Source organism: Chiloscyllium punctatum, chromosome 37, assembly GCF_047496795.1.
Source record: "Chiloscyllium punctatum isolate Juve2018m chromosome 37, sChiPun1.3, whole genome shotgun sequence".
In the NCBI taxonomy this organism is placed as follows: Eukaryota; Metazoa; Chordata; class Chondrichthyes; order Orectolobiformes; family Hemiscylliidae; genus Chiloscyllium; species Chiloscyllium punctatum.
The window spans coordinates 68,460,396-68,487,369 of NC_092775.1; the positions used below are offsets into that span (position 1 = coordinate 68,460,396).

At 41.8% G+C, this 26,974-nt stretch overlaps 1 protein-coding gene across 1 annotated transcript in view; it reads right to left on the minus strand.

The window, feature by feature from the left end:
• Positions 1-12,537, minus strand: part of fam210b (family with sequence similarity 210 member B) — a 57,716-nt gene extending 45,179 nt beyond the window's left edge. The window contains exon 1 of the mRNA XM_072556980.1: positions 12,041-12,537. Within this exon, the coding sequence (XP_072413081.1) occupies positions 12,041-12,301 (261 nt within the window). The 5' untranslated portion in view covers positions 12,302-12,537. The remainder of the gene's footprint in view (positions 1-12,040) is intronic.
• Positions 12,538-26,974: the final 14,437 nt, after the last annotated feature.

The following is a 26,974-nucleotide window of genomic DNA, read 5'->3' on the forward strand; positions in this document are numbered from 1 at the left end:
TTGGTCTGGAGGAAGTGGGAGGATTCAAAGGAGAAATTGTTAAGGGTGAGGACCAGTTCGGCCAAACGAATGAGAGTGTCAGTGGAAGGGTACTGTTGGGGACGTCTGGAGAGGAAAAAACGGAGGGCTTGGAGGCCCTGGTCATGGCGAATGGAGGTGTAGAGGGATTGGATATCCATGGTGAAGATAAGGCATTGGGGACCAGGGAAACGGAAGTCTTGGAGGAGGTGGAGGGCGTGGGTGGTGTCTCGAACGTATGTGGGGAGTTCCTGGACTAGAGGGGATAGTTATGAGCCAAGTGCTGACAAATGGGATTAGATTAGGTTGGGATATCTGGCTGACATGGACGATTTGGACCGAAGAGTCTGTTTCCACGCTATACATCTTTATGACTCTTCATAGAGTCATAGTTAACGCAAAACTTTAATTCTATTTCTCACTCCACAAATGCTGCCAAATCAGCAGATTTTTCCCAGCACTTTCCATCTCCAGCAGCCACAGGTATTTTATTTTCATTTTAGTGGTAAGTAATCAAATGTGTTTTTGTGATAATATTTGGTTGAGGGAAAGGTTCTGATCAACACCTCATGAAAACCTCCCCATTCCTTTTTCAATCGTATATTGAATGCTTTATCACAACCCAAAAAGAGAGACATATGGAAGTAAAGCATTTGTAAACAGTGAACTCCCACAAATAGCAGTGCGGTAAGTGATCATGATTCCGAAGAAGGGTCCATAAGGCAAGAGATATAGGAGCGGAATTGGGCCATTTGGCCCATCGGGTCCACTCCACCGTTCAATCCCATTCTTCTGCTTCTTCCCTGTCAACTTTGATACCCTTACTAATCAAGAGCCTCTGTCTTAAAGACACTCAATGACTTGGCCTCCATAGTCTTCAGCAGCAAGGAGTTCCACAGATTCACCACCCTCCGACTGAAGAAATTCCTATCTCAGTTCCAAAGGGTCATCCCTTTACTATGAGGCTGTGCCCTCGGCTCTTGGTCTCTCCTACCAGTGAAAACCACTTCTCCACTTCCATTCTATCCAAGCTTCTCAATATTCTGTAACTGTCAGTCAGATCCCCCATCATCCTTCTAAACTCCATCAAGTATAGACCCAGAGTCTTCAACTGCTCAAGTGACAAGCCCTTCATCCCTAGAATCATTCTTGTGAATCTCTTCTGGACCCCCTCCAAAGTTAGCACTTCCTTCCTTGGATATGAGCCCCAGTACTGCTCATAATATTCCAAATGCAATTTGACCAGACCCTCACACAGCCTCAGCACCCTGCTTTGTATTCTAACCCTTTTGAAATGAGTACTAATATTATGTTTGCCTTCCCGACTAGGAAATGAACCTGCATGTTAATCTTATGAGAATCTTGAACTAGGACTTCCAAATCTCTTCAGAATTCTGAGGCCTTTCCCCATTTAGAAAACAATCTATGCCTCTATTCTTCCTATCAAAGTGCATAACCTCGCACCTTGTGTTCCATCTGCCATTTTTCTGCCTACAGTTCTAGCCTGTCAAGTCCTTCTGCATCCTCCACACTACCTGTCACTCCACCTATCTTTGTGTCATCCACAAATTTAGCAACAGTGCTTCATCCAGATCTTTAAATGTATAACATGGATAGTTGTGGTCCCAACATAGACACAAGTGAACTCCAGTAGTCACTGGCTGCTATCCTGAAAAAAAAAACCATTTTATCTTTACTCTCTGCCTTCTCAGTCAGCAAATCCTCTATCCATGCCTGTACCTTGGGCTCTTGTCTTATTTAGCTGCCTCCTGTGCTGCAACTTGTCAAAGGCCTTCTGGAAATCCAAACTGATCAGATCCACTGGCTCTCCTTTGGCTAACTTGTTTGTTATCTCCCAAAAGAATTCTAACAGATTTGTCAAGCATGGTCCACCTTGACGTAGTGCTATTTTACTGTGCACTTCCAAGTACTCTGCAATGTCATCCTTAACAATGGACTCTAAAGTCTCAGCAACAACCAAGGTCAGGCTAACCAGCCTATAAATTCCCATCTTCTGACAGCCTTCTTTCTTAAACACAGTGTTACATTACCCATTTTTCAATAGGATTTCTGGGAGCCTCCCTGATTCCACTGATACCTGAAGGATCACTTCAATGCCTCCACAATCTCCTCAGCTATCTCCTTCAGAATTCTGCACTGTAGTCCATCTGGTCAGGCTGAGTAATCCACCTTCAAACCTTTCAGCTTCTCAACACCTTCGCATTAAATGATGGCTACTAAACACATCTCTGCCTCCTTATTCTCTTGAAGTTTTGGTATCTTTCACTATGAAAACTGGTGCAAAAGTACCTATTCCATTCCTCCACCATTTCTTTGTTTCCATTATTATGTTTGCAGCCTCACTTTACAGCAGTCCAAAGTCCATTCATGCCTATCTAAAAAAAACCTTTGTGATCTTTTTTATATTACTAACTAGCTTACTCTCATATTTAATTTTTTTCTCTCCTTCTTGCTTTTTTTAGTTGCCCTCGGTTGGTTTTTTAAGGCTTCTCAATCCACTTGCTTCCCAATCCTTTTTACCACATTGTATGCTTTTATCTTTTGTTTTTATGCTGTTCCCGATTTCTGTCAACTCTGGCCAACTCTTCCCTCAGCTACTTCTAGTCAATTGTAATATGATTACATCTGATTCTAACTTCTCCCTCTCAAACTGCAGGTGATTTCTATCATGTTACAGTCACTGCTCCCTAGGGGTTCCTTCACCTTAAGTTCCCTAATCAAGTTCTCGTCATTCATGAGCAGTAATTTTTTTTTTACACAGAGGGTGGTTCGCATATGGAATGAACTTCCTGATATTATGAAGGTGTAGAAGTGTATTGTACTTTTAAGAAAATTAAAAGCTACCAGAACTACCTAACAGCACAATGCAACCTTTTGGTCCACCAGCTAGTGTAGCTGGTTGCCTGGATACAAAAACAAATTCGAAATAGGCCAATCAGTTTAAATTTTACCCCAAAAAATACCAAACTCCAATCAAATTTGAATTTAGTATGTTGACAACATTAAAAGCCAATGACACAATCTGATGCTTTGAGGGTGTAAGATTGGGAATACGTGAACAGTTGGGGGAGAACTGCCAAGCCACCAGCATGTACAGACTGCCCAAAACACAGCTCTCTTAAAAGGTATATTTATCTATCAACGACCTGTGAAAGAGAAATCCTAAGAAGAAGAAATTCTCCAGAAAATACAACAGCTGCCGGTTTTTCAAATTTGAATTTTTGGTAAATCTTAATTAGGGGTTTTATCGAACTAGAATTATAGAAGGGAAAGTAAATGATTGGTTAGAGAAAGGAGTTGGAAATAGTTGTCAATTAATTATTCTGCTACATTTTAAGAAATAAAGTTGTTAATTTTTACTTTAAGTAGTTCTCAGCCTCTCAAATTTTCACAGATTACTGCATGGGATAAATCTTTTCTGTGTTGCTGGTTTAAGTTGAGCAGGAGGGTTTACCCCACGTCATAACATGGAGCAAGTAGTGGATGTGGGTACAACATTTAAAAGACATTTGGATAAGTACAAGAATAGGAAAGGTTTGGAGGGATATAGGCCAGGAGCACGCAGGTGGGACTAGATAGTTTAGGATTACATTTGGCATGGACTGATTGAACTAAATGGTCTGGTTTCTGTACTCTATGACTCCACTACACATCACTAAATCCAGAATTTCCTGTTCCCTAGTTGGCTCTACCACAAACTGATCAAAAAATCCACATATTCCTTTTTCAAGGAATCTGCTAGCGATCGGATTTTCCTAATCCATTGGCACATTTGGGGGGGGGGGGGGGGTGCTTGAACATAGACTCTGATTGGAGTCTGTTCTATTTTGTGGTTCCTCAGCCCTACCCACACAGATTCTATATGTTCTGACCATACGTCACTTCTTACTATTGATTTCATTTCATTTCATTACATTTCTTACTAACAAACCGTCTGTCTATCTTTTTGATAATGTGCATATCCTTGGATATTTAGTTGCCAGCTCTGATCCACTTGCAGCCACATCTCTGTGATGCCCACAACATGCCAATTTTAATCTATTTAGAAGTTCATTTACCTTGATTCAAATGCTACATGCATTTAAATACAACATAGGGTCATAGAAATGTACAGCATGGAAACAGACTCCTTGGACCAACTCATTCATGCCGACCATATATCATAAATTGGTCCAGTCCCATTTACCAGCGTTTGCCCCATATCCTCTGAACCCTTCCTATACATACCTTTTAAATGCTGTAATTGTACCAGCCTCCAACGCTTCCTCTGGCAGCTCATTCCATACACGTACCACCCTCTGCGTGAAAAGGTTGCCCCTTAGGTCCCTTTTAAATCTTTCCCCTCTCATCTTAAACCTATGCCCTCCAGTTTTGGGACTCCCCCGCTCCAGGGAAAAGACCTTGTCTATTTATCTCCATGCCCTCATGATTTTATAAACCTCGAAGATCAACCCTCAGCCTCTGACGCTCCAGGAAAAATAATCCCATTCTATTTAGCATCTCCCTATAGATCAAACCCTCCATCCTTGTAAATGTTTTCTGAACCCCTTCACGTTTCACAACATATTTCCTATAGCAGGGAGACCAGAATTGAATCAGTCCTTCGTTGACCATTCCTCTTCTCATAGTTGTTCCCTTATGTGCTCTGCCTGAAGTTAGATTAGATTAGATTACTTAGAGTGTGGAAACAGGCCCTTCGGCCCAACAAGTCCACACCGCCCCGCCGAAGTGCAACCCACCCATACCCCTACATCTACCCCTTACCTAACACTACGGGCAATTTAGCATGGCCAATTCACCTGACCTGCACATCTTTGGACTGTGGGAGGAAACCGGAGCACCCGGAGGAAACCCACACAGACACGTGGAGAACGTGCAAACTCCACACAGTCAGTTGCCTGAGGCGGGAATTGAACCCGGGTCTCTGGCGCTGTGAGGCAGCAGTGCTAACCACTGTGCCACCGTGCCGCCCATAAAGATTCTTGATCCTTTCCATACTGTCTGTCCTACTATTGGTTCTGCAAACTTTAATAGCACCCCATCAGGCCTCTGCACCCCCCTCCCACTCCCCCCACCACCCCTAACTAATTTAAAGTGCTGGTGACCACCACACTCCACCTTTTCCCAAGGATCCTGGTCCTTGTGGTTCAGGCTGATTCAGCTGGAACCATTTCCAAAGCTACATTTCCCTTCTATCCCAATACGGAGGTCGGTGCCCCATGAAATGGAACCCCTCTTCCCCACACCAGTCCTTTAACCCCATGTTTACTTCCCTAAATCTTGTCCCTTTGATACCCGGAGTCAAAATATTAACTCTCTTTCTCTCAGCACAGATGCTACCAGAACTGCTGAGTTTCTGTAGCAATTTCTGGGTTTTGTTTTGTTTAAGACAAACAGAGCCTCAGTTTCATGGTTTCTCAGAAGTACACCATCTCTGACAGAAAACAGCTGGAGCATTAGGCTTGGACATGTGCTCAAGCCTCTTGAATCTATGAACTCCTGACTCAGAAACACAAGGACTATTTCTAAGCTGCAGCTGAAAAGTTCCATAGTACTTCAATTTTTTTTTGAACTGATGCCCTATATCCTATTACTAAGTACTGTTACTTCACATGATTCCAGATCTCCTCAAATAAGATGGAAGAGTAATGATACAGCATTCTCTACATTTAGTAGAGAAATAGAAATGGAGATTAATAAAACAAAAACGTGCATTTAGATAATGCTTTTCACTCCAAACTGCTTTACAGTCATTCTTGTAACATGCAAATTGGCTGCCATAGTTCTATTCAGCAAACGTCCAGAAAAGGTAAGATGATATTAACCAGATAATATGTTTTAGTGATCAGGGGAATAATTACTTGGCAGGCCACAGGGGATTAAAATAAATGCAACATTTGCCATTACATTTCAATCCTAGGCAGGCATACAAGGAACATTCACCAATTTTGAGGTAGTGTGGCCCCAGGAGTGAACACTGTGGAGTGTAGTCATCTGAATGACCTTATTGTACCTCAGTGGTTGGGTGCACATCAGAATTTGAAAAGGCATTGAAGCAGTCAAAAGCAAGCAAACTAAGAAAATCAGTCCAAATACTTTAATTTGGAGGTCCAAGGGGTTTGGCAGCAGTGGACACCAGAGACCAAACATATATCTTCATAAGAATTTTTATAATTCACAAAGTGATTAAACTTACCTATAAAATTATTGTGCATGTTTTTGAGTGCTGTAGTTAAATCTTTTACTCCACAGCTTAACTCTTAACATCTAAAAAGTTCCAGCAGAAACACATACACATTAGCAAAACAATTTCTCTCAAACTAGCAACTTACTCCTAATTTTCCAAACACAACAACATTAAGAAAAAGGCGACATAGATGCCAATACTTGCATTCATAAAATACCATTCTCTTTCACTTAATGACAGCAATGCAGTAAGGATCCAATAAGTTTGGTGCTGTTGCAAATAAATATCTAACTGTGCTGCAAATCTTTTTGTTTAATTCCACAGTGGAAGGGCATTTGGTTCTCAAGCAAAATAGTTCATACTTTGCCTTTTAATTCAGACAGAGAAAAAAACTCAATGAACTTGATTATGTAGAATCCTGACAGAGTTAGCTGATTAGCAAAGTTAAAATAAACCACACAAAAATGTTATAGCTTGATCCTGTTCATTATGGTTCAATAGTTGTAAATGTACCAGCATGATTCTGCTTTTGAATTATCTTCTGAGAACAATGGCAGATGCAAGGGTATTGCTTCATCAGCACGTGGTGCTATCCTGAAAAAGTTACTCATCTTCCGCAGAATTTCTTAATGTGCTTGGTCACAGAGCTATTTCAATCAAGCACAAACTTGTCCTGATCCAACATTCTTCTACATAATTTGTAGTGGATGAGATGGGGGGAAACACGATCTACGGCAAACCAGGAGCTCGGATCCTGGTTGCTTTCTTGTGCTCAATAGCCCATTGACACCGAAGGTAATGGTGGCAATCCCAATGCAACATCAATGAAGGCTGCAATAGAGAATGATATGGGAGGTGCTGGTGCTGGATTGGAATGTACAAAAGTTGAAAATCACACAACACCAGGTTATGGTCCAACAGGTTTATATGGGAGCACTAGCTTTCGGAGTACTGGCACCTGGCACAACTACCAGATGAAGGAGCAGCACTCCAAAAGCTAGTGCTCACGTATAAACCTATTGGACCATAACCTGGTGTTGTGTGATTTTCAACTTTGTACATTCCAATCCAGCACCAGCACCTCCAAAGTGTGATTTTTAACACAATAGATGATGGAAGCTTCAACACACTGATGTACTCGTGATGTTTTTAGCCTTAACAACACTCACAGATTTGCTGAACCTACTTCAACCAAAGCTACAGAAGGTAGACCTGGAACACATTGCCCTGCTTTATAGACCAACCGTCAGTAACCAAATTAAAGCACATCACAGCTGACTAACAATTTTTGTTTAAACATTACCTTGACCATAACTTTCATGCAACAAGGACAATCTATTTCACAAGCCATGACTTTCACATGGTATTATTGAGCCCTTGGTTGTTATTGAGTTCACTAAGATAACACTACAAAAGTGTGAATGTGACAAGTGAGCATACGAATCAAAGTATACACTCTTCAGAAATTTTAAATAAAAAAAAAGACTCATTAAGTTATTTTCTGCCTGGGGCATAGTTTTGCCCTTTCATAACATCATAACATACACTGTAAAACCTGTCATGCAGCTTACCACATACAAGCTCCATTGGATATATTCAAAATAAAGGGATCATTGCTTTGTCCACTTTATGAAAAGGAAGATTAGCAATTAAATTCAGCTACCGCAATAATGTCTGAAGATACTGGTCAAATCAACATTCGTGGCTTTATGAATATGTTCACTGAGCTCATTATTAAATCTATCCATTCAGCTGACTTCATTTCAACAAGGATTTCAGATCCAATTTGCTGTAAATCATTACTAACCTATTTGTCTCATACAATGTCATCATTTCAAATTAATTACAATAATTGTATGTTTATATTATTAGCTAATTATGCAATCATAATGTCTGGTTGTTTTCAATTCTAAAGCATTTGTACGGAGTTCACTGATTCAATATCTTCTTCAGGTGGTCACTGGGTTTTCAAAAGTGCTGTCTAAGGACCTTTAATGAGTTTCTGCACTGCATCTTGAAGGCAGTACATACTGCTGCTACTGAGCGTCAGGAGTAGATGTTTGTAGATGTGGTGCCAATCAAACAGACTGCTTTGTCCTGGATGATGTAAAGCTTTTCAAGTGTTGTTGGAGCTGCACACATCCAGAAAAGTGGGGAGTGTTCCATCACACTCCTGACTTGCACCTTGTAAATGGTGGACAGGCTTTGGGAAGTCAGGAGGGGAGTTACTCACCTCAGTATTCCCAGTATTCCCTGCTCTTGTAGCCATTGTGATTATGTGGTGTGTCCAGTTGAGAATCTGGTCAATGGTAACAAAGATGTTCATAATAGTGGATTCAGTAACACCATTGAACATCAAGGGATGTTCCTAGATTTTTTTCTTACTGGAAATGGTCATTGCCTATCAATTACACGTCACAAATGTTACTTGCCACTTGCCAGCCAGTGTCTGGCTATTGTCCAGATCATGTTGCATGGAATTGTAACATGGAATCACAAATTGTGCTGAACATTGTGGGGATGTTCGTTGATGATTGCACAATGTTCAGCACAATTTGTGATTCCATGTTACAATTCCATGCAACATGATCTGGACAATAGCCAGACACTGGCTGGCAAGTGGCAAGTAACATTTGTGACGTGTAATTGATAGGCAATGACCATTTCCAGTAAGAAAAAAATCTAGGAACATCCCTTGATGTTCAATGGTGTTACTGAATCCACTATTATGAACATCTTTGTTACCATTGACCAGATTCTCAACTGGACACACCACATAATCACAATGGCTACAAGAGCAGGTCAGAGACTGGGAATACTGAGGTGAGTAACTCCCCTCCTGACTTCCCAAAGCCTGTCCACCATTTACAAGGTGCAAGTCAGGAGTGTGATGGAACACTCCCCACTTTTCTGGATGTGTGCAGCTCCAACAACACTTGAAAAGCTTTACATCATCCAGGACAAAGCAGTCTGTTTGATTGGCACCACATCTACAAACATCTACTCCTGACGCTCAGTAGCAGCAGTATGTACTGCCTTCAAGATGCAGTGCAGAAACTCAAAGATCCTTAGCTCATTCCACACACAAACCATTCTGTCTAAAAGAAATTGCCCCTCATATCCTGTTTAAAGTTTTCTCCTCTCACCTTAAAAAATATCCCCCATTGTTTTGAACTCCCCTACCCTAGGAAAAAGACCTTTGTCATTCAACTTATCTATGCTCCTCATGATGTTATAAACCTCAGTAAGATCACCCCTTGATCTCCTATGCTCCAGTGGAAAAAGTTTCAGGTTTTCCAGTCTACTTTTATACGTCAAACCCTACATTCTCAACAACCTACTGGTAATTTTTTTTCTGAACCTTCTCTAGTTTAATAATATCCTTCCTGCAACAGGGCACCCAGAACTGCATACAGTACACCAGAAAAGGCCTCACCAACGTGCTGTACAACTTCAATATGATGTCCTGTACTCAAAGCGTCTCAGCAATGAAGGCAAACTTGCCAAATGCCTTCTTAACCACCCAGTCTACCTGGGATGCAATTTCAAAGAATTATATACCTAAACCCCGAGGTCTCTCTGTTCTACAACACTCCCCAGAACCCAACCATTAATTGTATAAGTCCTGACTAAGATGAAGGTTTCACAGTGCTAGCTCAGCATGCTTTTTGTGACAATAGCAGCATTTGGTAACCCACAACGTCATCTTCCACAATACATATTTTAATTTCACACCACCTACCCGAAACAAAATGTGACAAGCAACTTATTGTGACTCTCACAAAAATAATTTGAATTCTGTCTCATTTGGTTTTAATGCTGAGTCATTGTTGTTTGCGATTTAAAGTATATTACACGATAAATATACATTTATTGAATACCCTTAAAATACTCCTTTACTGATTACTAATTGCAAAGTTATTTTATATTCCACTGAAAGCTGTAATTGATTGAATGCTTCATTCTGAATTGTCTCAGATCTATTACACCACTGCCAACTACAAAACCAGGAAAAATTGAGACTACACACACCAACTGGAAACACAGAGTCTGTTTTAGGACTAATTCATTAAAATAACCTCATTAATCTTTAAAATACTGCCAGGAACTTGCATGAATAATGTTTCTGGATTATGATACCATAGTGAAACACAGAAGATTCTTAAGATGTTTTACAGGTGGACAGGGAGAGGTTTGTTTTCCCTGACTGGGCATCCCGATCGTGGGATCAGTACCAGGATAACAGACTGGGCATTTAGAACTGAGATTAGGAGAAATTTCTTTAAAGATTCTTGAACTTTGAAACAGATGACTCCATGGTGCTTCAATGATAATACTGAAGGTTTAAAGGACTCTCAGAGTTAAAAGAGTATAATATGCAGGTAGAAAAAGGATTTGAAGCCTAAGATCAGCCATGGTTACATTGAAGAGCACATTTTAAATAATTCCTATCAAATAGGTGAATGGGCTTCATTGGAATTTCACTGGAAGTCCTGCAAATATTAAATATTTTGTGTGATTCATGCTCAAAAACACAACTAGAGATAACTCTGTTCATTTCTCAAGCCAGCTTTATGTTTTTTTTACTTCGCCATCAGATCACCAAATAAATTAAAACACTAAACCCTTCTGTCAAATGTAAACCATACTGTTTCCATAAAAAAAATATGTAGGAGCTCTCAATCTCCATAGTAAAGTCCACCCAGAACTTTCAGTTTTAGCCTCAGTCATTTTCAACCGTCTGTCTTTACTTGCTCTGCTTACATGTAGCAGCTGTCATTCTTCAGTGATCCAGCTTGTTACCACTTTGTTCAGTTCATATACTCCTTTCCTATTGTGTCGTTTATAAACCTTTGAGGCATTCAAAGTTTGAAACAAGCTGTATTCCAAGACACCACGTTCCTACTTAACACAAATGCTGTCCGTGGTTAGCAAAGTTTCATATAATGGAAGTTGCAAACAAATAACCCTTACTTTGCTGCTGCAAGGAATTAATGCAAATGTATCTTATTTTTAATGAACAGGTGCATAGTTACAGACGTTGAGGTCAGTCCAAACCAAATGGTGATTTCAGAAGACGTTGTCATGTAAAAGCCAAAATACCAAAGCTGTAAACATACCCTGTCTTCAGGAAATCATCAAACTGCTATCCAATAAGTTGCAAAGAAAAAACGGTTTGGGACCTGTTTGCATTGGTTGTATTTACATGTGAACAGTTAAGCAAAGAGAGATGCAACAATTTAAACCGCACCTTAAATTTATCCCGGCCTCGCAGACATTCATCCGCTTCCCCTAGGGGTTATCTTAATTCGCAAGTGGCGGAGCAGCGAGCTGTCCCCAGACTTATCTCTTCTCGTCCTCCAATCGTGCAAAACAAAAAAATAGCCTAAGCTCTCTGACTCGGGGGCTTGTCTCGCTGCTGACCTTCGCCCGGCCAGCGTTACTGTATCTGACAACTCTCCTCCAGTGAAAAATGGCACAGCTGACTTAAGGCAATGTTTGTTTTATGATGCAGCTGTTGATCTAACAGGTTATTAGGGGAGTGAAAAAAAACCCAACAACTGTAGCTGGAGAAAGTGTTAGGAGCCGCCGACACATGACTTTTTTTTTGGCTTAGGCGCCGCTGTTATATAATAAATAATTAAAAATACAAACAACTTTTCTTTTGCGCCGTGGCTGAACAGATGATGTTCACGTGTTAGGCAGACAGGAGTTCCTTGTTCCTGATGTTGCCAGCAGACTGACTGGGGAAGGGAAAGGGAAAGGAAGAGGGGGTGGGATTCAGATTGCAAATCTTCCCGCAGCAATACTCACCGTGCGCAGCCCTCTCAGTACACCGAAGCGGGGCTCCGGCCATCCCCGGGCGGCTGCACAGCTCACTCCCCCGCTGCAGTGACTCCGTGCTCCGCTGCTGCTGCTGCTGGTGGTAGTGGCCGCCCGGCTCCGGACTCCTTTCCCGATCGCCGCCCCAGCTCTGGCGGCGCAGCGGGCTCCTCTCCCCGGGCACCGAGGAAGCAGCAGCAGCAGCAAGGCACGGCTCTGCCCGGGCTGCTGGAGGAGAAAAGGCGAGAGCATCGTTGAAGTGTCGGGGTGGGTGTGTTTGGTTCCTCTTAAACCCCTCTCCTCCTTCTGTCCCTGTCTAGCCACACACACACACAGAAGAGAGTCCTGAGCAGAAGGATCTCCCTCTCTGTTACTGTGTTGCAGTGTTACAGCTGCTACTTACTAACCCCGGAGCCCACACTATTCCTCTTGTCTGGCGTCTCCTCTCTCCGCGTGATTCAGCTGTTGTCAGTTTCACACTAAAGCCCTCCTTCCCCCAGACACACAACACACACAAAAAAATCGACAGAGAGATGCCTCATTGGCCAGGAGCTGACCTGATTGACAGCCAACCATCCCATACACACAAACACATGCTTCAAAGTCCCAACAACACATGAATTTGGAGAATAAACAACCACAAGACAAAGAAAGAAAAACACAAAAGGCACTGCGTGTTAACACACACACACACACAAATCATGCATTGAAGCCCAAAGACCTGCAAATTAGGGTTTCGGAAAAACGAGAGAAGTTCGATGCCATGCAAAAACATTGACGATCACAATGTTTACACACACACAGCGCAGGGAAGGCAGGACAGCTACTTAAAATACAAATAAAAATACTCATGTGAGAACAGCCGGGACACACCAGGCCCGAGGAATTAAAAACAGCCTCGTTTCTCAACTGAGACCGAGATTTCCACTGTCCTGGGTGATATAGGGACGGCACTTCCTGAAGTTGCTGGAATTGTGCGTGAATGGATCAAGTGCATTGAACATGACGTGGCACACTAAACGCTAAAGAAAATCTACAGAAAAATTCATTTTGCTTTTTTTTGTCCCCGCCGATTGGGAATTTAAAAGTGTATTTTGCAAGTGAAAATAAATGGAAGAAAAATCAACAACCGTGATATGGGAAACTCTTCAGGATTTTATGATGTACAATCATATGAGAGTGGTGACTATTGACCATCAGGGAGGAGAAAAAGATCTTGTGCAGTAAGGTTCTTTTGGCTGGGAGAAAAATGTTTGCTTTCTCACTCTGCTTTGTTGTCATGGTATGACTTTAATCAACATCACACCACTGAAAGGACACAGAATGGTGCCTGAATTTTGACCCCAACATTTCAGAACTTTAGCTCCACGTTCGTGTGTTGTTGAACTGGAAATGTACTTAAGGCGTCCTTTGAAAGCCTAGGAAATTGTAACTGATGCTGAAGTCATTACATTAACGGATGGTTCCAACTCAGAAACAAGCAATTCACCTCCTCTAAGCCTGTTTGAGATCCTCTGCAAGAGTAACCCAGTTAGCCGAAACCTGGCAGTTTCTGCATGTGCTTTATCATCTCTAGATCTGCAATTTTTTTGGGAAATCTTGAAGGAAGTTGACCATTAAAACGTGTTAACCTTTTGAACCGGAAGAATGTGTTCTTATTGTATCATTTGTTTCTTTCCAAGACCCTGAAACTTCTGGCCTTGGAGAATGTTGTAGCTGCAGGTTTGGTCACTGGTATTGTGTTAACTAAACATCCTGTACGTGACCAGCGCGTTTACCTTCCACAAAGAAAAATAAACTTCCTACAAAATATGACGTTAATTTTATAGTTGTTTCTATCTTATGTCTCCTTTCTGTTCATTGATTCAATCTTCCGTTGCCTTACAGAGGAATCCATTTTACAATCGCGATGGAATTCCTTCAAGTTAGTCCTTTTTTTCCATTTGTTTGAATAATTACTAGAATGCAGAAATGTATTTCACTGTTCAAACATGCATTTTTGTTTGCATTGATAATCATTAGGGATAAAAGTTATCTCGTTTTAAACAGGCTTTTATATTGATATCTGCCATCATTAGCAGAGCTGTGATTTAAAACAAAGACTTGTGAACTGCGAGAAATGTACCACAAAGGCTTATGCCTGAAACGTCGATTCTCCTGCTCCTCGGATGTTGCCTGATCTCCAGCATCTGCAGACCTCAATTCCTCCTAAATTCAGTGTGGCGGAGGACACATGTGTAGTCCGGGTCAAGAGGTGAGTTTAAATATTTGCATTTGGAAGAAGAAAAGTAAAATGAAAAACCTATTAATATTACTGGAGTCCTCAGAACTTAAACCAATAAATATGCTAGAAAGCATGCTATTAATATAATAATCATAAAAATTAAACATGGACATTGAAGTCAGAAGACAGGTATGCATTGTAGCATCCAAAGCGAGTCCAGTATTTAATCTCAAAACTGTTTAAATACAGAAAGACCTTTGCAGTAAACCACTGTTATGATTCAACAGTGGAAGGTGTTGTGCATTGGAGTTGTTTTGGTTTGAGTTCAAACTACTAACAGCTTGTACCTATTGTCGGTCAGGGTTGTGTACTCAAGGCAAACTAATTTTGATTTGATTTAAAATTTTCTGTGTTACATTCAAATTTCAGCTTCATACGTATGGAGTGGATTTATTGGCAAATATGCCATCCTTTTCAAGTCATACACTTTGCTTCCTTCAATGAGTGACATGGTCTAAAGAAGTAAACTTGATAAACCTGAATTGATTTGGAATTCATTTCAGCACAGTCACCCTTTTTATAATTCTAAAGGACCACATCATAGATATATACAAAAGTACAGCAGGAAAGGAGATTATATGACCCATAATACCAATGCCAGCTCTTTGCAAAGGCTTTCCAGATAGCCACATTCCCCAGCTTTTCCCCATAGCCACCTTCAACTTTTCAAAATTCTCTGATGGAAGTTACGATGGAATATGCTTCATCAATCTTTCAGGGAACGCATTACTCATAAAATATTGTTGCCTCATGTTGCTTCTGTTTCCTTTTCCAATTAGTTTAAATCCCCATTCTTTGATTCCCAATCCTTCTTGGAACTGTGTGACTGGGGGACGTCATGGAAGCAGATATGATAGCAAGGTTTAAGAGGCATTTATACAGACACATGAACCGGCAGAGAATAGAAGGTTATGAACTATGTGCGGGTAGACGGGATTAGTTTAGAATAGCATCATAGTCGGCATAGATGTGGTGCGCCGAAGGACCTGTTCTCGTGCTGCACTGTTGTATGTTCTGTATGTGCTGGATTTTACTAGTTTAGGCAGAGGATGTTTTTGCAGCAGGGAGGGGAGTGGTGTATAAGCTAACTACCACATCACCAATCCACCTTATTACCCAAACTCACCTCACTAATGTGTTAGGGACGGATTGCCAAAATCAGCAGCCTACTTGCAATTTTTAAGTGAATAATTAAGGGTAATTTAGACATGTTGACTAGTCTATTGGACTGAATCACATGCTGCCCACACCATAGTATGACTGCTGTGAGCAGTCATTTGGGAATGCGCAGCTTCCCAACAATTCTGCTAAAAGTTGCAGTACCTAGCAACAAACTGCATAACATAATCAGGAAGGTCCAAGTCTTTGTGCCACAGTCTATATTGCTTTAGCCGAACTTAGTTTGTTTAGAGAAACCTTGTGATGCAGTGGGTAGCATCTTTGCCTCTAAGCCAGAAGTTCTGGGTTAAAGTCATCAGAACATGGAGTACATCATTTAGCCCCTCAAACCTGCTCCACCATTGTATAAGTAGACAGGCAGGAGGCTGGAAAAACACAGCAAGCATCAGGAGGTGGAGAAGTCAATGTTTGGGTGTAACCCTTCTTCAGAACTGGGGTGGGTATGGGGGGAGTTGCAAATAAAGGGGGAGGCAGGGCAGGATGGTGAAGTGGGGATGGGTGAAGACAGGTAGAAGGTACAGAATTCTCCAATTTCAAATAACCTCCCTCCCCATCCCTCAACTCCCTTCCCAGCCCCCTAAGTGCCACTGCTCCCTGCCACCAACTGGATCCATTCCTCCCATTGACCAAACAGGTCAGATCCTCTACCTGTCTTGCCCTATCCCCACTTCACCATCTTGCCCCGGCCTCCTGCTTTATCTGCAGCTCTCCCCACACCGACCGGCCCAGTCCTAAAGAAGGGTTACATGTAAAACGTTGACTTCTTCACCTCCTGATACTGCCTGACTTGCTGTGTTCTTCCAGCCTCCTGCCTGTCTACTTTGGATTCTAGCACTTGCTGTTTTTTTTGTCTCTGTCACCATTCTATAAGATCATGGTTGATCTGTAGCCTAACTCCATGTGGATAAAGTGAAGACTGCTAGGATATATTTCCTTCATCACCCTTATGTGCATTCCGTAAAGACCATTCCCTCCACTTCTCTCCTGAGAGGTCCACACTCCCCACCAACCCACCCTCCCCTCCTGGCACCTTCTCCTGCCACCACAAGAATTGCAAAACCTGCGCCCACACCTCCCCCCTCACTTCTATCCAAGTCCCCAAAGGAGCCTTCCATATCCATCAAAGGCTTGCCTACACTTCCACACACATCATTCACTGTATCCGTTGCTCCTGATACAGTCTCCTCTGCATTGGGGAAACAGGATGCCTACTTGTGAAAAGCTTCAGAGAACATCTTCAGGACACACGCACGGAGTAACCCCACCGCCTCATGAAGCTGAATATTTCAACTCCCCTCTCCCACTCCCTGATGAACATGAAGGTCCTGGGCATCCTCCATCTCCAAACCCTCACCACCCGCCGCCTGGAGGAAGAATGCTTTTTCTTCCATCTTGGGACCCTCCATCCAAATGAGATTAATATGGATTTCACCAATTTCCTCATTTCCCCTCCCCCAACCTTATCAAAGATCCAATCTTCCAACTCAGCCCTCTTGACCTGTCCATCCGTCCATCTCCCTTCCCACCTATCCGCTCCACCCTCCTCTCCAACCTATCACCTTCACCCCCACCTTCATCTACCTATAACACTCTCAGCTATCTTCCCCCCAAAGTCCCACTCCCCTCTCATCTACCTCTCAGCTCCCTTGGCCCACAAGCCTCATTCTTGAATAAGGGCTTATGTCCGAAGCATCAATTCTCCTGCTCCTCGGGTGCTGCCTGACCAGCTGTGCTTTTCCATCATACACTCTCAATTCCAGCCTAGCTCCATATGCCTCCCTTGGGTCCATTGGACCTGCATGTTCCTCGATATCCTTGCTTCATAAAGATTTGTGTATCTCAGACTTAAACCGAATGAGCATTGATGGCCATTTAGAATCATACAGCATTGAAAAAGACCCTTTGGCCCAAATCATCCGTGCTGACCCAGTTTCCTAAGCTGAACTAGTCCCATTTGCCTGCATTTCACCTATATCTCTCTAAATCTTTCCCATCCATGTACCTGTCCAAATGTATTTTAAACATGCTCGCCTCTGCCACTTTCTCTGACAGCTCATTCCATAATGCACCCTCGGTGAGAAAAAGTTGCCATTCACCTCCCTTTTTGCACTATCCATCATGGAGGTTGTAGCGCTATGGAGCAAATCTGCTTTCAGGCTGAGGAAGAATTGACTTAGAATAAAAACAACTATAATTGTTCTCTATAGGCCTTACCCAGGATGAGAGAGAGCGCCAGTACACTGTTTGCTAATCTAAGGCACTTGCCACGTATTATTTCTCCATCAGTGCCAGGTGGGTTAGGATAAGGTTGCTATCTGGTAGGTAAAACTAATGACTGCAGATGCTGAAAACCAAATACTGGATTAGTGGTGCTGGAAGAGCACAGCAGTTCAGGCAGCATCCAACGAGCAGCGAAATCGACGTTTCGGGCAAAAGCCCTTATTCCTGATGAAGGGCTTTTGCCCGAAACGTCGATTTCGCTGCTCGTTGGATGCTGCCTGAACTGCTGTGCTCTTCCAGCACCACTAATCCAGAATAAGGTTGCAATCTGCCTTCTTTACAATCACAATCTGTTGCTGTTCATTGTAACATGAAAAATGGTCAAATGGGCAAAGTTCCAGGAGACACAGATGGAACTGTACTCCATCAGGGGGCAATGTCCTTTGCTGAGGATGGAAATTTAGAAGGAAATGATGCTGTCCCAAGCATTTGCTCCGTTGGGTTCACATGTTAGTAATAATGCTCCTTTTAAATAAGTGATTAAAGGTGTTTCTGATCAGTGATAAAGCAAAAAACTGCAAGTCATTGCACCTTATGATGGGAGTGGTTTAAAGATTAGTTCGTAATTGCTTTTGTTATTTTAAATAGGGGGAACAAAAACTATTTTACTTATGCATTATACCCACATGCTGGCCTAGAAAACTTGCAAAACCAGTCAAACAGCTGAAAAAAGTGGAAAAAGAAACAACTTGAATTCGTATTGCATTGTTCATGATCTCAAAATGTCTCAGCGTACCTTACTTTGTAGCTCTTTGAGTATGTTTGAAGTGTAATTGCTCCTTGAATAAATAAAATATGGCAGTGAACAATATGATGAAATATTTCTGGATTAGTGGTGCTGGAAGAGCACAGCAGTTCAGGCAGCATCCGAGGATAAGCCTGCCTATCTCCTTTTCCACCTATCCACTCCAACCTCTCCTCCCTGACCTATCTCCTTCATCCCCTCCCCCACTCACCAATTGGACTCTATGCTACTCTCTCCCCACCCCCACCCTCCTCTGGCTTATCTCACCATGCTTCAGGTTCACTGCCTTTATTCCTGATGAAGGGCTTTTGCCCGAAACGTCGATTTTACTGCTCCTCGGATGCTGCCTGAACTGCTGTGCTCTTCCAGCACCACTAATCCAGAATCTGATTTCCAGCATCTGCAGTCATTGTTTTTACCAATGTGATGAAATAATCTATTTGGTTTTGGTTGATAAATGTTGGCCAGGATTCCATAGGGAATTTTCCTGCCCTTCTTCTAAGTAGTCCATGGGACATTTTGTATTCACCTGAATCAGTTTGACATTTATCTGATAAGTGGAACCTCTGGCAGTGCATTGCCTATCTCAGTCCTGACTGGCCACACAATAGCCTTAAAAATTAATGATAAATCAAAACAACCGGCTCTGAATGTAAGTCAAATGGACATAAGGAAAGTGAAGCAAGGTAAATACTTTCCAATTTTGACAGAAATTTTCCAGACCTCTTTGAACACAGGGTTAGTCCCGAGGGGCTGAGGAATTGCAAATATGTCACCGTTAGTTAAGAAAGGGGCAAATGATAACATGGAAAACTATAGAGCTGTCAGCTTGACATCAATAGTGGGAAAACTGATGGAGGCCATAATATGGGATACAGTAAAAATACACTTAATAAAAATGAGTTATTACTAGGCAGTTAACATGGCTTTGTCAAGGGGAAGTCATGTCTGATAAATGTAATTGAATTCTTTGACGAAGTGGCACAGTCTGATGAGGGTATTGCTGTAATTGAGGTGCATTTGGACTTTCAGAAAGCGTTTGATATGGTGCTATATGGCAGGATGGTTAGCAAATTAGAAATGTTTGGATTGATGGGTTCTTTGCAACATGCAGTAGAAGTTGGCTAAAAGATAGGAAATAGAGTGTAGGTCTAAATGATCATTTGTGAGGTTGGAGATGAGCTGAAAGTGGCATTCCCCAGGGATCGGTGTTCAGGCGCTTGCTTTTTTTGATTTTTATACATAATTTGGAGTTGGGTATTGAGGCAAAACCTCTAAATTTCTAGATGATACTAAGCAAGGGAGAATCGTGAATTGTGAGGATGATGCTAGTGACTTCAGAGGGACAGTGACCAGTTGGTCAATGGGCAGACACCTGGCAGCTGAACTTCAATGCAGAGAAGTGTGAGGTAATGCACTTTGGTAGAAGAAACACAGAGACTCAAAAGTAGAGTCGCAGGTAGATAGGAAGAAGGCGTTTAGTATGCTTTCCTTTATTGGTCAGAGTATTGAGTATAGGAGTTGAGAGGTTATGTTGTGGCTGTACAGGACATTGGTTAGGCCACTTTTGGAATATTGCATGCAATTCTGATCTCCTTCCTGTTGGAAGGATGTTGTGAAACTTGAAAAGGTTCAGAGAGGATTTGTGGGGATGTTGCTGGGGTTGGAAGATTTGAGCTATAGGGAGAGGATGGGTGGGCTGGGGCTGTTTACTCCAGAGCATTGGATGCTGAGGGATGGTCTTGTAGAGATTTATAAATTCATGAGGGGCATAGATGGGACAGATGGATAGGGTCTTTTTCTGGGTGGGGGAGTCCAGAACTGGAGGGTGTGGGTTTAGGATGAGGGGGAAAGATATAAAAAAGACCTAAGGGGCAACATTTTCACACAGAGGGTGGTACGTGTATGGAATGAGCTGCTAGAGCAAGTGGTGGAGGCTAGTACAATTGCAACATTCAAAAGGCATCTAAATGGGTATATGAATAGGAAGGGTTTGGAGGGATATGGGTTGGGTGCTGGCAGGTGGGACTAGATTGGGTTGGGATATCTGGTTAGCATGGATGAGTTGGACCGAAGGGTCTGTTTCCATGCTGTACATCTCTATGATTCTATAGTACAACTTTGAGGGGGGAATTCCAGGAACAGAGGGACCTTTGATCCACGTGTATGATTTTCTGAAGGTGACAAGGCAAGTTGAAACAATTGTTAAGAAGGCTTCCAGGATCCTTAGGTTTATAAATAGAGGCATAGATATAAAAACAAGGAAGTGACGCTACACCTCTGCAAATCATTGCTAAGACCACATGTAGAGAATATTGTTTCAGTTCTCATTTAAGGAAGGATGTTAAAGCCCTGGAGAGAATATAAAAGGAGATTTAGTGAAACAGTACCAGGAATAAAGAATTCTACATTCAAGGAAAGATTAGAGAGATTGGGCATTTTTCTCCATGGAACAGAGAAGATTGAGAGGTGATCTTATCTAAATGTTTAAAATCATGAACGATTTTAACTGGGTAAAGAAAGATATTCTGTTTCCACTAGTTGGCATGTCATTAACTAGGGGTTACAATTTCAAGGTTGTCAGCAAGAGAGCTAAGATTACGATGAGGAGAAACCTCTTTACTCAGAGAGTTGTTAGGATTTGAAAGACTCTGCCTGGGAAAGTGGTGAAGGCTGATTCCATAGGAGGTTTCAAAAGAGAGCTCGATATATGTTTAAATGTGCTGAAGTTAGAGGGCTACGGAGATGCGGCTGGAGAGTGGGACTAGCTGGGTAGCTGTTCTGGGAGCCGGTACAGGCATGATGGTTTTAATGGCCTCCTTTTGTACTGTAAAGTTCTATGAGTCTATTATTCAATAGTGGTGAAGTCAGAAATGACTAGAGTTTAAAGGATTTAAAATAAATAAATACTACTGTGAAAATTGAAGTGGTTCAGTAAAGATTTACAAAGATATTGCCAGGGTCAGAAGGTCTGAGCTGTAGGAAGAGGCTGAATAAGCTGGGTCTATTTTCCCTGGAAGATTGGAGGCTGAGGGGTGACCTTATAGAAGTTTGCAAACTCATGAGGGGCATGGAAAGGGTGAACAGTCAAGGTCTTTTCCCTAGAGTAGGGGAGTCCAAAACTAAAGGGTGTAAGTTTAAGGTGAGAGGGGAAATATTTAAAAGGGACCTAAGAGGCAATGTTTTCATGCAGAGGGTGGTGCATGTATGGAACAAACTGTCAGAGGAAGTGGTGGAGACAAGTACAATTACAGCATTTAAAAGGGATCTGGACGGGTACATGAATAGGAAGGGTTTAGAGGGATATGAGCCAAATGCTAGCAAATGGAATTAGGTAAATTTAGGGCATCCAGTGGGCATAGATGCGTTGAACTGAAGGGTCTGTTTCCATGACTCTAATTAAAGAATGGGAATATAGACATCACATAATATTTTTACCTGGAACCAAGAGCATGGTACATTTGCAAGAGAAAATGGAATTTCTGTCACCTCTATTGTTACTTGACATCCCAGTCCTAAGAAAGATGACTAGAGTTGAGGTGAGCTGATTTGATTAATTTAAGTAAACCATTCTTCTTTTTAAATAACTTAGGGAACATATCAATACTATTGTCACAAGATAATTATAACCAAACTGTCCCAAAGGTACAACCAAGTCAGTATATTTTTCTCTCTGGTTCTGATTATTTGCTATTTATTTCAGTCATGAACTGTTTTTAACATTAGAAGTTATTTATAATAATTGTCTTTTGATAAGATATTGGACTAAGGCATGACATGCAAACTTGTTCAGCACTCATATACTGTTATTGGTAAACATAACTGACTGTCAGATATCATCAACTTATCTTGAAATTGGTATGCAACAGGCAGTATGAAAACAACATCAGATTGTCAACTCTGCAACTTGTTTCTATCAGTTTCAATTCTGTCTTCTGATTAATGTGATGAGACATTCCCAGTGGGAAAAAAATTACCTTGTGAAATGCTAGCAAGTGAATACATGTTGAAACGCCCTCAGCATTATTCGTTTTGGCATATCTGGTGGCATTCCTTTGTAAACCCAAATTCAGATACAAATTAAATAAAATGACAGAAGTGATATGCATTATACCTTAATACATCATTTTGCTGTCGATTGCAAGTTAACTGTATTCACAAAATATGCAACCTGCAAATGCATGAAAGTTCCCCAGCAACTGGAGATCTTTGTATAAATCATAAGCATGTTATAGAATTTCACATGCAGAGGCAAGTTATTTAGCCTATCATTGGTCATCATGGTTCCCTGAAGAAAGTTAGATTAGATTCACTACAGTATAGAAAAAGGTGCTTTGGCCCAACAAGTCACACTGGCCCTTCAAAGAGTAACCCACTCCCCTAACACTATGGGCATTTCAGCATGGCCAATTAACCTGATCTGCATATCTTTGAACTGTAGGAGGAAACCAGAGGATACCCACACAGACACATGGAGAACATGCAAACCCCACACAGACAGGCACCTGAGGCAGGAATCGAACCTAGGTCCCTGGTGCTGTGAGGCAGCAGTGCTAACCACTGAGCCACCATGCCACCCATGAAGGTATTCTCTTCGTGCTTTTCCCAAACCATTTTTTTTGTTTTTTTTTAAAAAGTATCTGTTCACTCCCTTTTAAAGATTGTGAATTTTTATTTTACAACAGCATCTGAAAGGTCATTCCATTACCTAGGTGATTCAAAAGAGAAGTCTGTTTAATGCCTAATGTCTGACTCAATGCTGTTATCATTTCAGAATGGTTCCAAAATAATAGAAGAATTGAATTAAATGAAATAGTACTGCAATTGAAATGCATTAGAATTGCATAATCACCTTTTGTGTCTGCCTATTGGGTCAGTACGGTCTGTCTGATACAGTACTCTATCTGTGCTGTGTTGTCTGGAAGATCAATGATGCTGCTTTGTCTCCCCAGAAGCTTTCCCTAAGCTGCTGCCTTCTTCAACTGATGGTTTTTGGTAAATTGGCATCTACATCTGATGTCACGGGAAGATGAATTTTGACAAGATGTTCATTTTGTTTAACAATCGAAAGAGAATGAATATGGATTTTAATGAATATGATCTTGTATGCAAAATTGCAGCCTGTCATTCAGTAAAGCTCAGTGAGTAGTTCGTGGTTATCAATTTTAAGATTCACTTCTTGTGAGATCAATGTAATATATTGTGAAGCTAGATGTGAAGAAAGCACACATTAAAATGGAATTAATATGCTAATAAATTCATTGTGACACATCATGCTGTCCAGCAACCACAAAGCAGAAGATTTCTTATGTGAAATTATTTTTAACACAAAAGGAAAATTATAGTTTTTCTATGCAGGGAATGTTAGTTCATGTTACTTCCATCTGACTGCTTCATGTAAAAACCTAAAGAACTGTGGATGCTGTAAAGCAGAAACCAAAACAGAAGTTGCTGCAAAAGCTCTGCAGGTTTGGCAGCATCTGTGAAGAGAAATCAGAGTTAACATTTCAGGTTTGTTAACCTTTCCTCAAAACAGGTTCTGAGGACGGGTTACCGGACCCGAAACGTTAACTCTGATTTCTCTTCACAGATGTAGGCAGATCTGCTGAGCCTTTCCAGCAACTTCTGTTTTTATGACTGCTTCAAGTGTCTGTTCAATGAACTCTCAGAAGTTGTTTACTATTATACTGTACTGAAATGTTTCAAACTTCAGAAAATTTACAAACAATGCACTTTTTCCTGGAAATCTGCCCTGATAATGTAATTCAGGACAGTTAATTAATATGAGGAAATTATAACTAAAAACCACACAGCTGGACAGCAATCTCAAAAGATTAGATTATCTTCAATAATGCTAGAGTATTGTTCAATGTGCAAGTTATATTTGCAGAAAACATTATCATGACATTTACTATAACATACAGATAACTTTGCCCTGCTTTCCATCTAGAGTAAGAGACAGACAGTGATAAACTGTTGTCTTTACTGATGTACCACACACCGCTTGGGGAACAAGACTGGGTTGTGGATGGTTGAGTAACTACAATTATGTTCTCAATCTGCTCAAGTTTTGAATAAACGTGTAGCCAGAAAAGCAGAATCTAGCTCTATGTTGATTTTTTAAAAATATTTACTCATCAGTTGAGAGTCTTGCTGGCTAGGCTGGCATTTATTGCTCATCTCTAGTTGCCCTCGAGAAGGTGGTAATAAGCTGCCTTCTAGAACCGCTGCAGTCCATATACTGTATGTTGAACCACAATGCACTTAGAGAGTCAATTCTAGGATTTTGACCCAGCAACATGAAGAAACGACAATATATTTCCAAAGAAGGATGGTAAGTGGCTTGAAGGCGAATTTGCTGGTAGTGGTGTTCCCATGTATCTACTGCCCTTGACCTACGAGATTAAAGTGGTTATAGGTTTGGAAGGTGCTGTCTAATAATCTTTGTGAAATTCTGCAGGGTACCTTGTAGATAGTATATACTGCTGCTACTGAGCATCAGTGGTGGAGGGAGTGGATGCTTGTGAATGTGGTGCCAATCAAGAGGACTGCTTTGTGTCAAGCTTCTTGAGTGATGTTGGAACTGCACCATTTAGGTATGTGGGGAGTAGCCCATATACTCCTGACTTGTACCTTGTAGATGATGGACAGGCTTTGGAGAATCAGGAGGTGAGTTACTCACCACAGTATTCCTAGATTCTCACCTGCTTTTGGAGCCACTATATTCATGTGAAGGGCGGTAAAGACAAGCCAGGGAACTATAGACCGGTGAGCCTGACCTCGGTGGTGGGCAGGTTGTTGGAGGGAATCCTGAGAGACAGGATGTACATGTATTTGGAAAGGTAAGGACTGATTAAGGATAGTCAACATGGCTTTGTGCGTGGGAAATCATGTCTCACAAACTTGATTGAGTTTTTTGAAGCAGTAACAAAGAAGATTGATGAGGGCAGAGCAGTAGATGTGACCAAATGGACTTCAGTAAGGTGTTCAACAAGGTTCCCCATGGGAGACTGATTAGCAAGCTTAGATCTCCTGGAATACAGGGAGAACTAGCCATTTGGATACAGAACTGGCTCAAAGGTAGAAGACAGAGGGTGGTGGTGGAGGGTTGTTTTTCAGAGTGGAGGCCTGTGATCAGTGGAGTGCCACAAAGATCGGTGCTGGGCCCTCTACGTTTTGTCAGTTATGTAAATAATTTGGATGCGAGCATAAGAGGTACAGTTAGTAAGTTTGCAGATGACACCAAAATTGGAGGTGTAGTGGACAGCGAAGAGGGTTACCTCCGATTACAACAGGATCTGGACCAGATGGGCCAATGGGCTGAGAAGTGGCAGATGGAGTTGAATTCAGATAAATGTGAGGTGCTGCATTTTGGGAAAGCAAATCTTAGCAGGACATATACACTTAATGGTAAGGTCCGAGGGAGTGTTGCTGAACAAAGACACCTTGGAGTGCAGGTTCATAGTTCCTTGAAAGTGAAGTCGCAGGAAGATAGGATAGTGAAGAAGGCATTTAGTATGCTTTCCTTTATTGGTCAGAGTATTGAGTACAGGAGTTGGGAGGTCATGTTGTGGCTGTACAGGACATTGGTTAGGCCACTGTTGGAATATTCCATGCAATTCTGGTCTCCTTCCTATCGGAAAGATGTTGTGAAACTTGAAAGGGTTCAGAAAAGATTTACAACGATGTTGCCAGGGTTGGAGGATCTGAGCTACAAGGAGAGGCTGAACAGGCTGGGGCTGTTTTCCCTGGAGTGTCGGAGGCTGAGGGGTGACCTTATGGAGGTTTACAAAATTGTGAGGGGCATGGATAGGATAAGTAGACAAAGTCTTTTCTCTGGGGTCAGGGAATCCAGAACTAGAGGGCATAGGCTTAGGGTGAGAGGGGAAAGATATAAAAGAGCCCTAAGGGGCAATTCTTTTACGCTGAGGGTAGTACGTGTATGGAATGAGCTGCCAGAGGATGTGGTGGAGGCTGGTACAATTGCAACATTTAAGTGGCATTTGGTTGGGTATATGAATAAGAAGGGTTTGGAGGGATATGGGCCGGGTGCTGGCAGGTGGGACTAGATTGGGTTGGGATATCTGATCGGTATGGACGGGTTGGACCGAAGGGTCTGTTTCCGTGCTGTACATCTCTATGACTCCATGTGGTGATTCCAGTTGAGTTTCTGATCAATGGTAACCCCCTAGGATGTTGATAGCAGAGGCTTCAGTGGTGGTAACACCATTGAATGTCAAGGGGTGGTGGTTAGATTGTTTCTTATTGGAGACAGTCATTGCCTGGCATTTGTGTGAATCAAATGTTATTTGTCACTTGTCAGCCCAAGCCTGGATATTGCACAGATCCCATTGCACATGGGCTGCTTCAGCATGTGAGGGGTCGTGAGTGATGCTGAACATTGTGCAATCATCGGCAAGCACCCCCATATCTGACC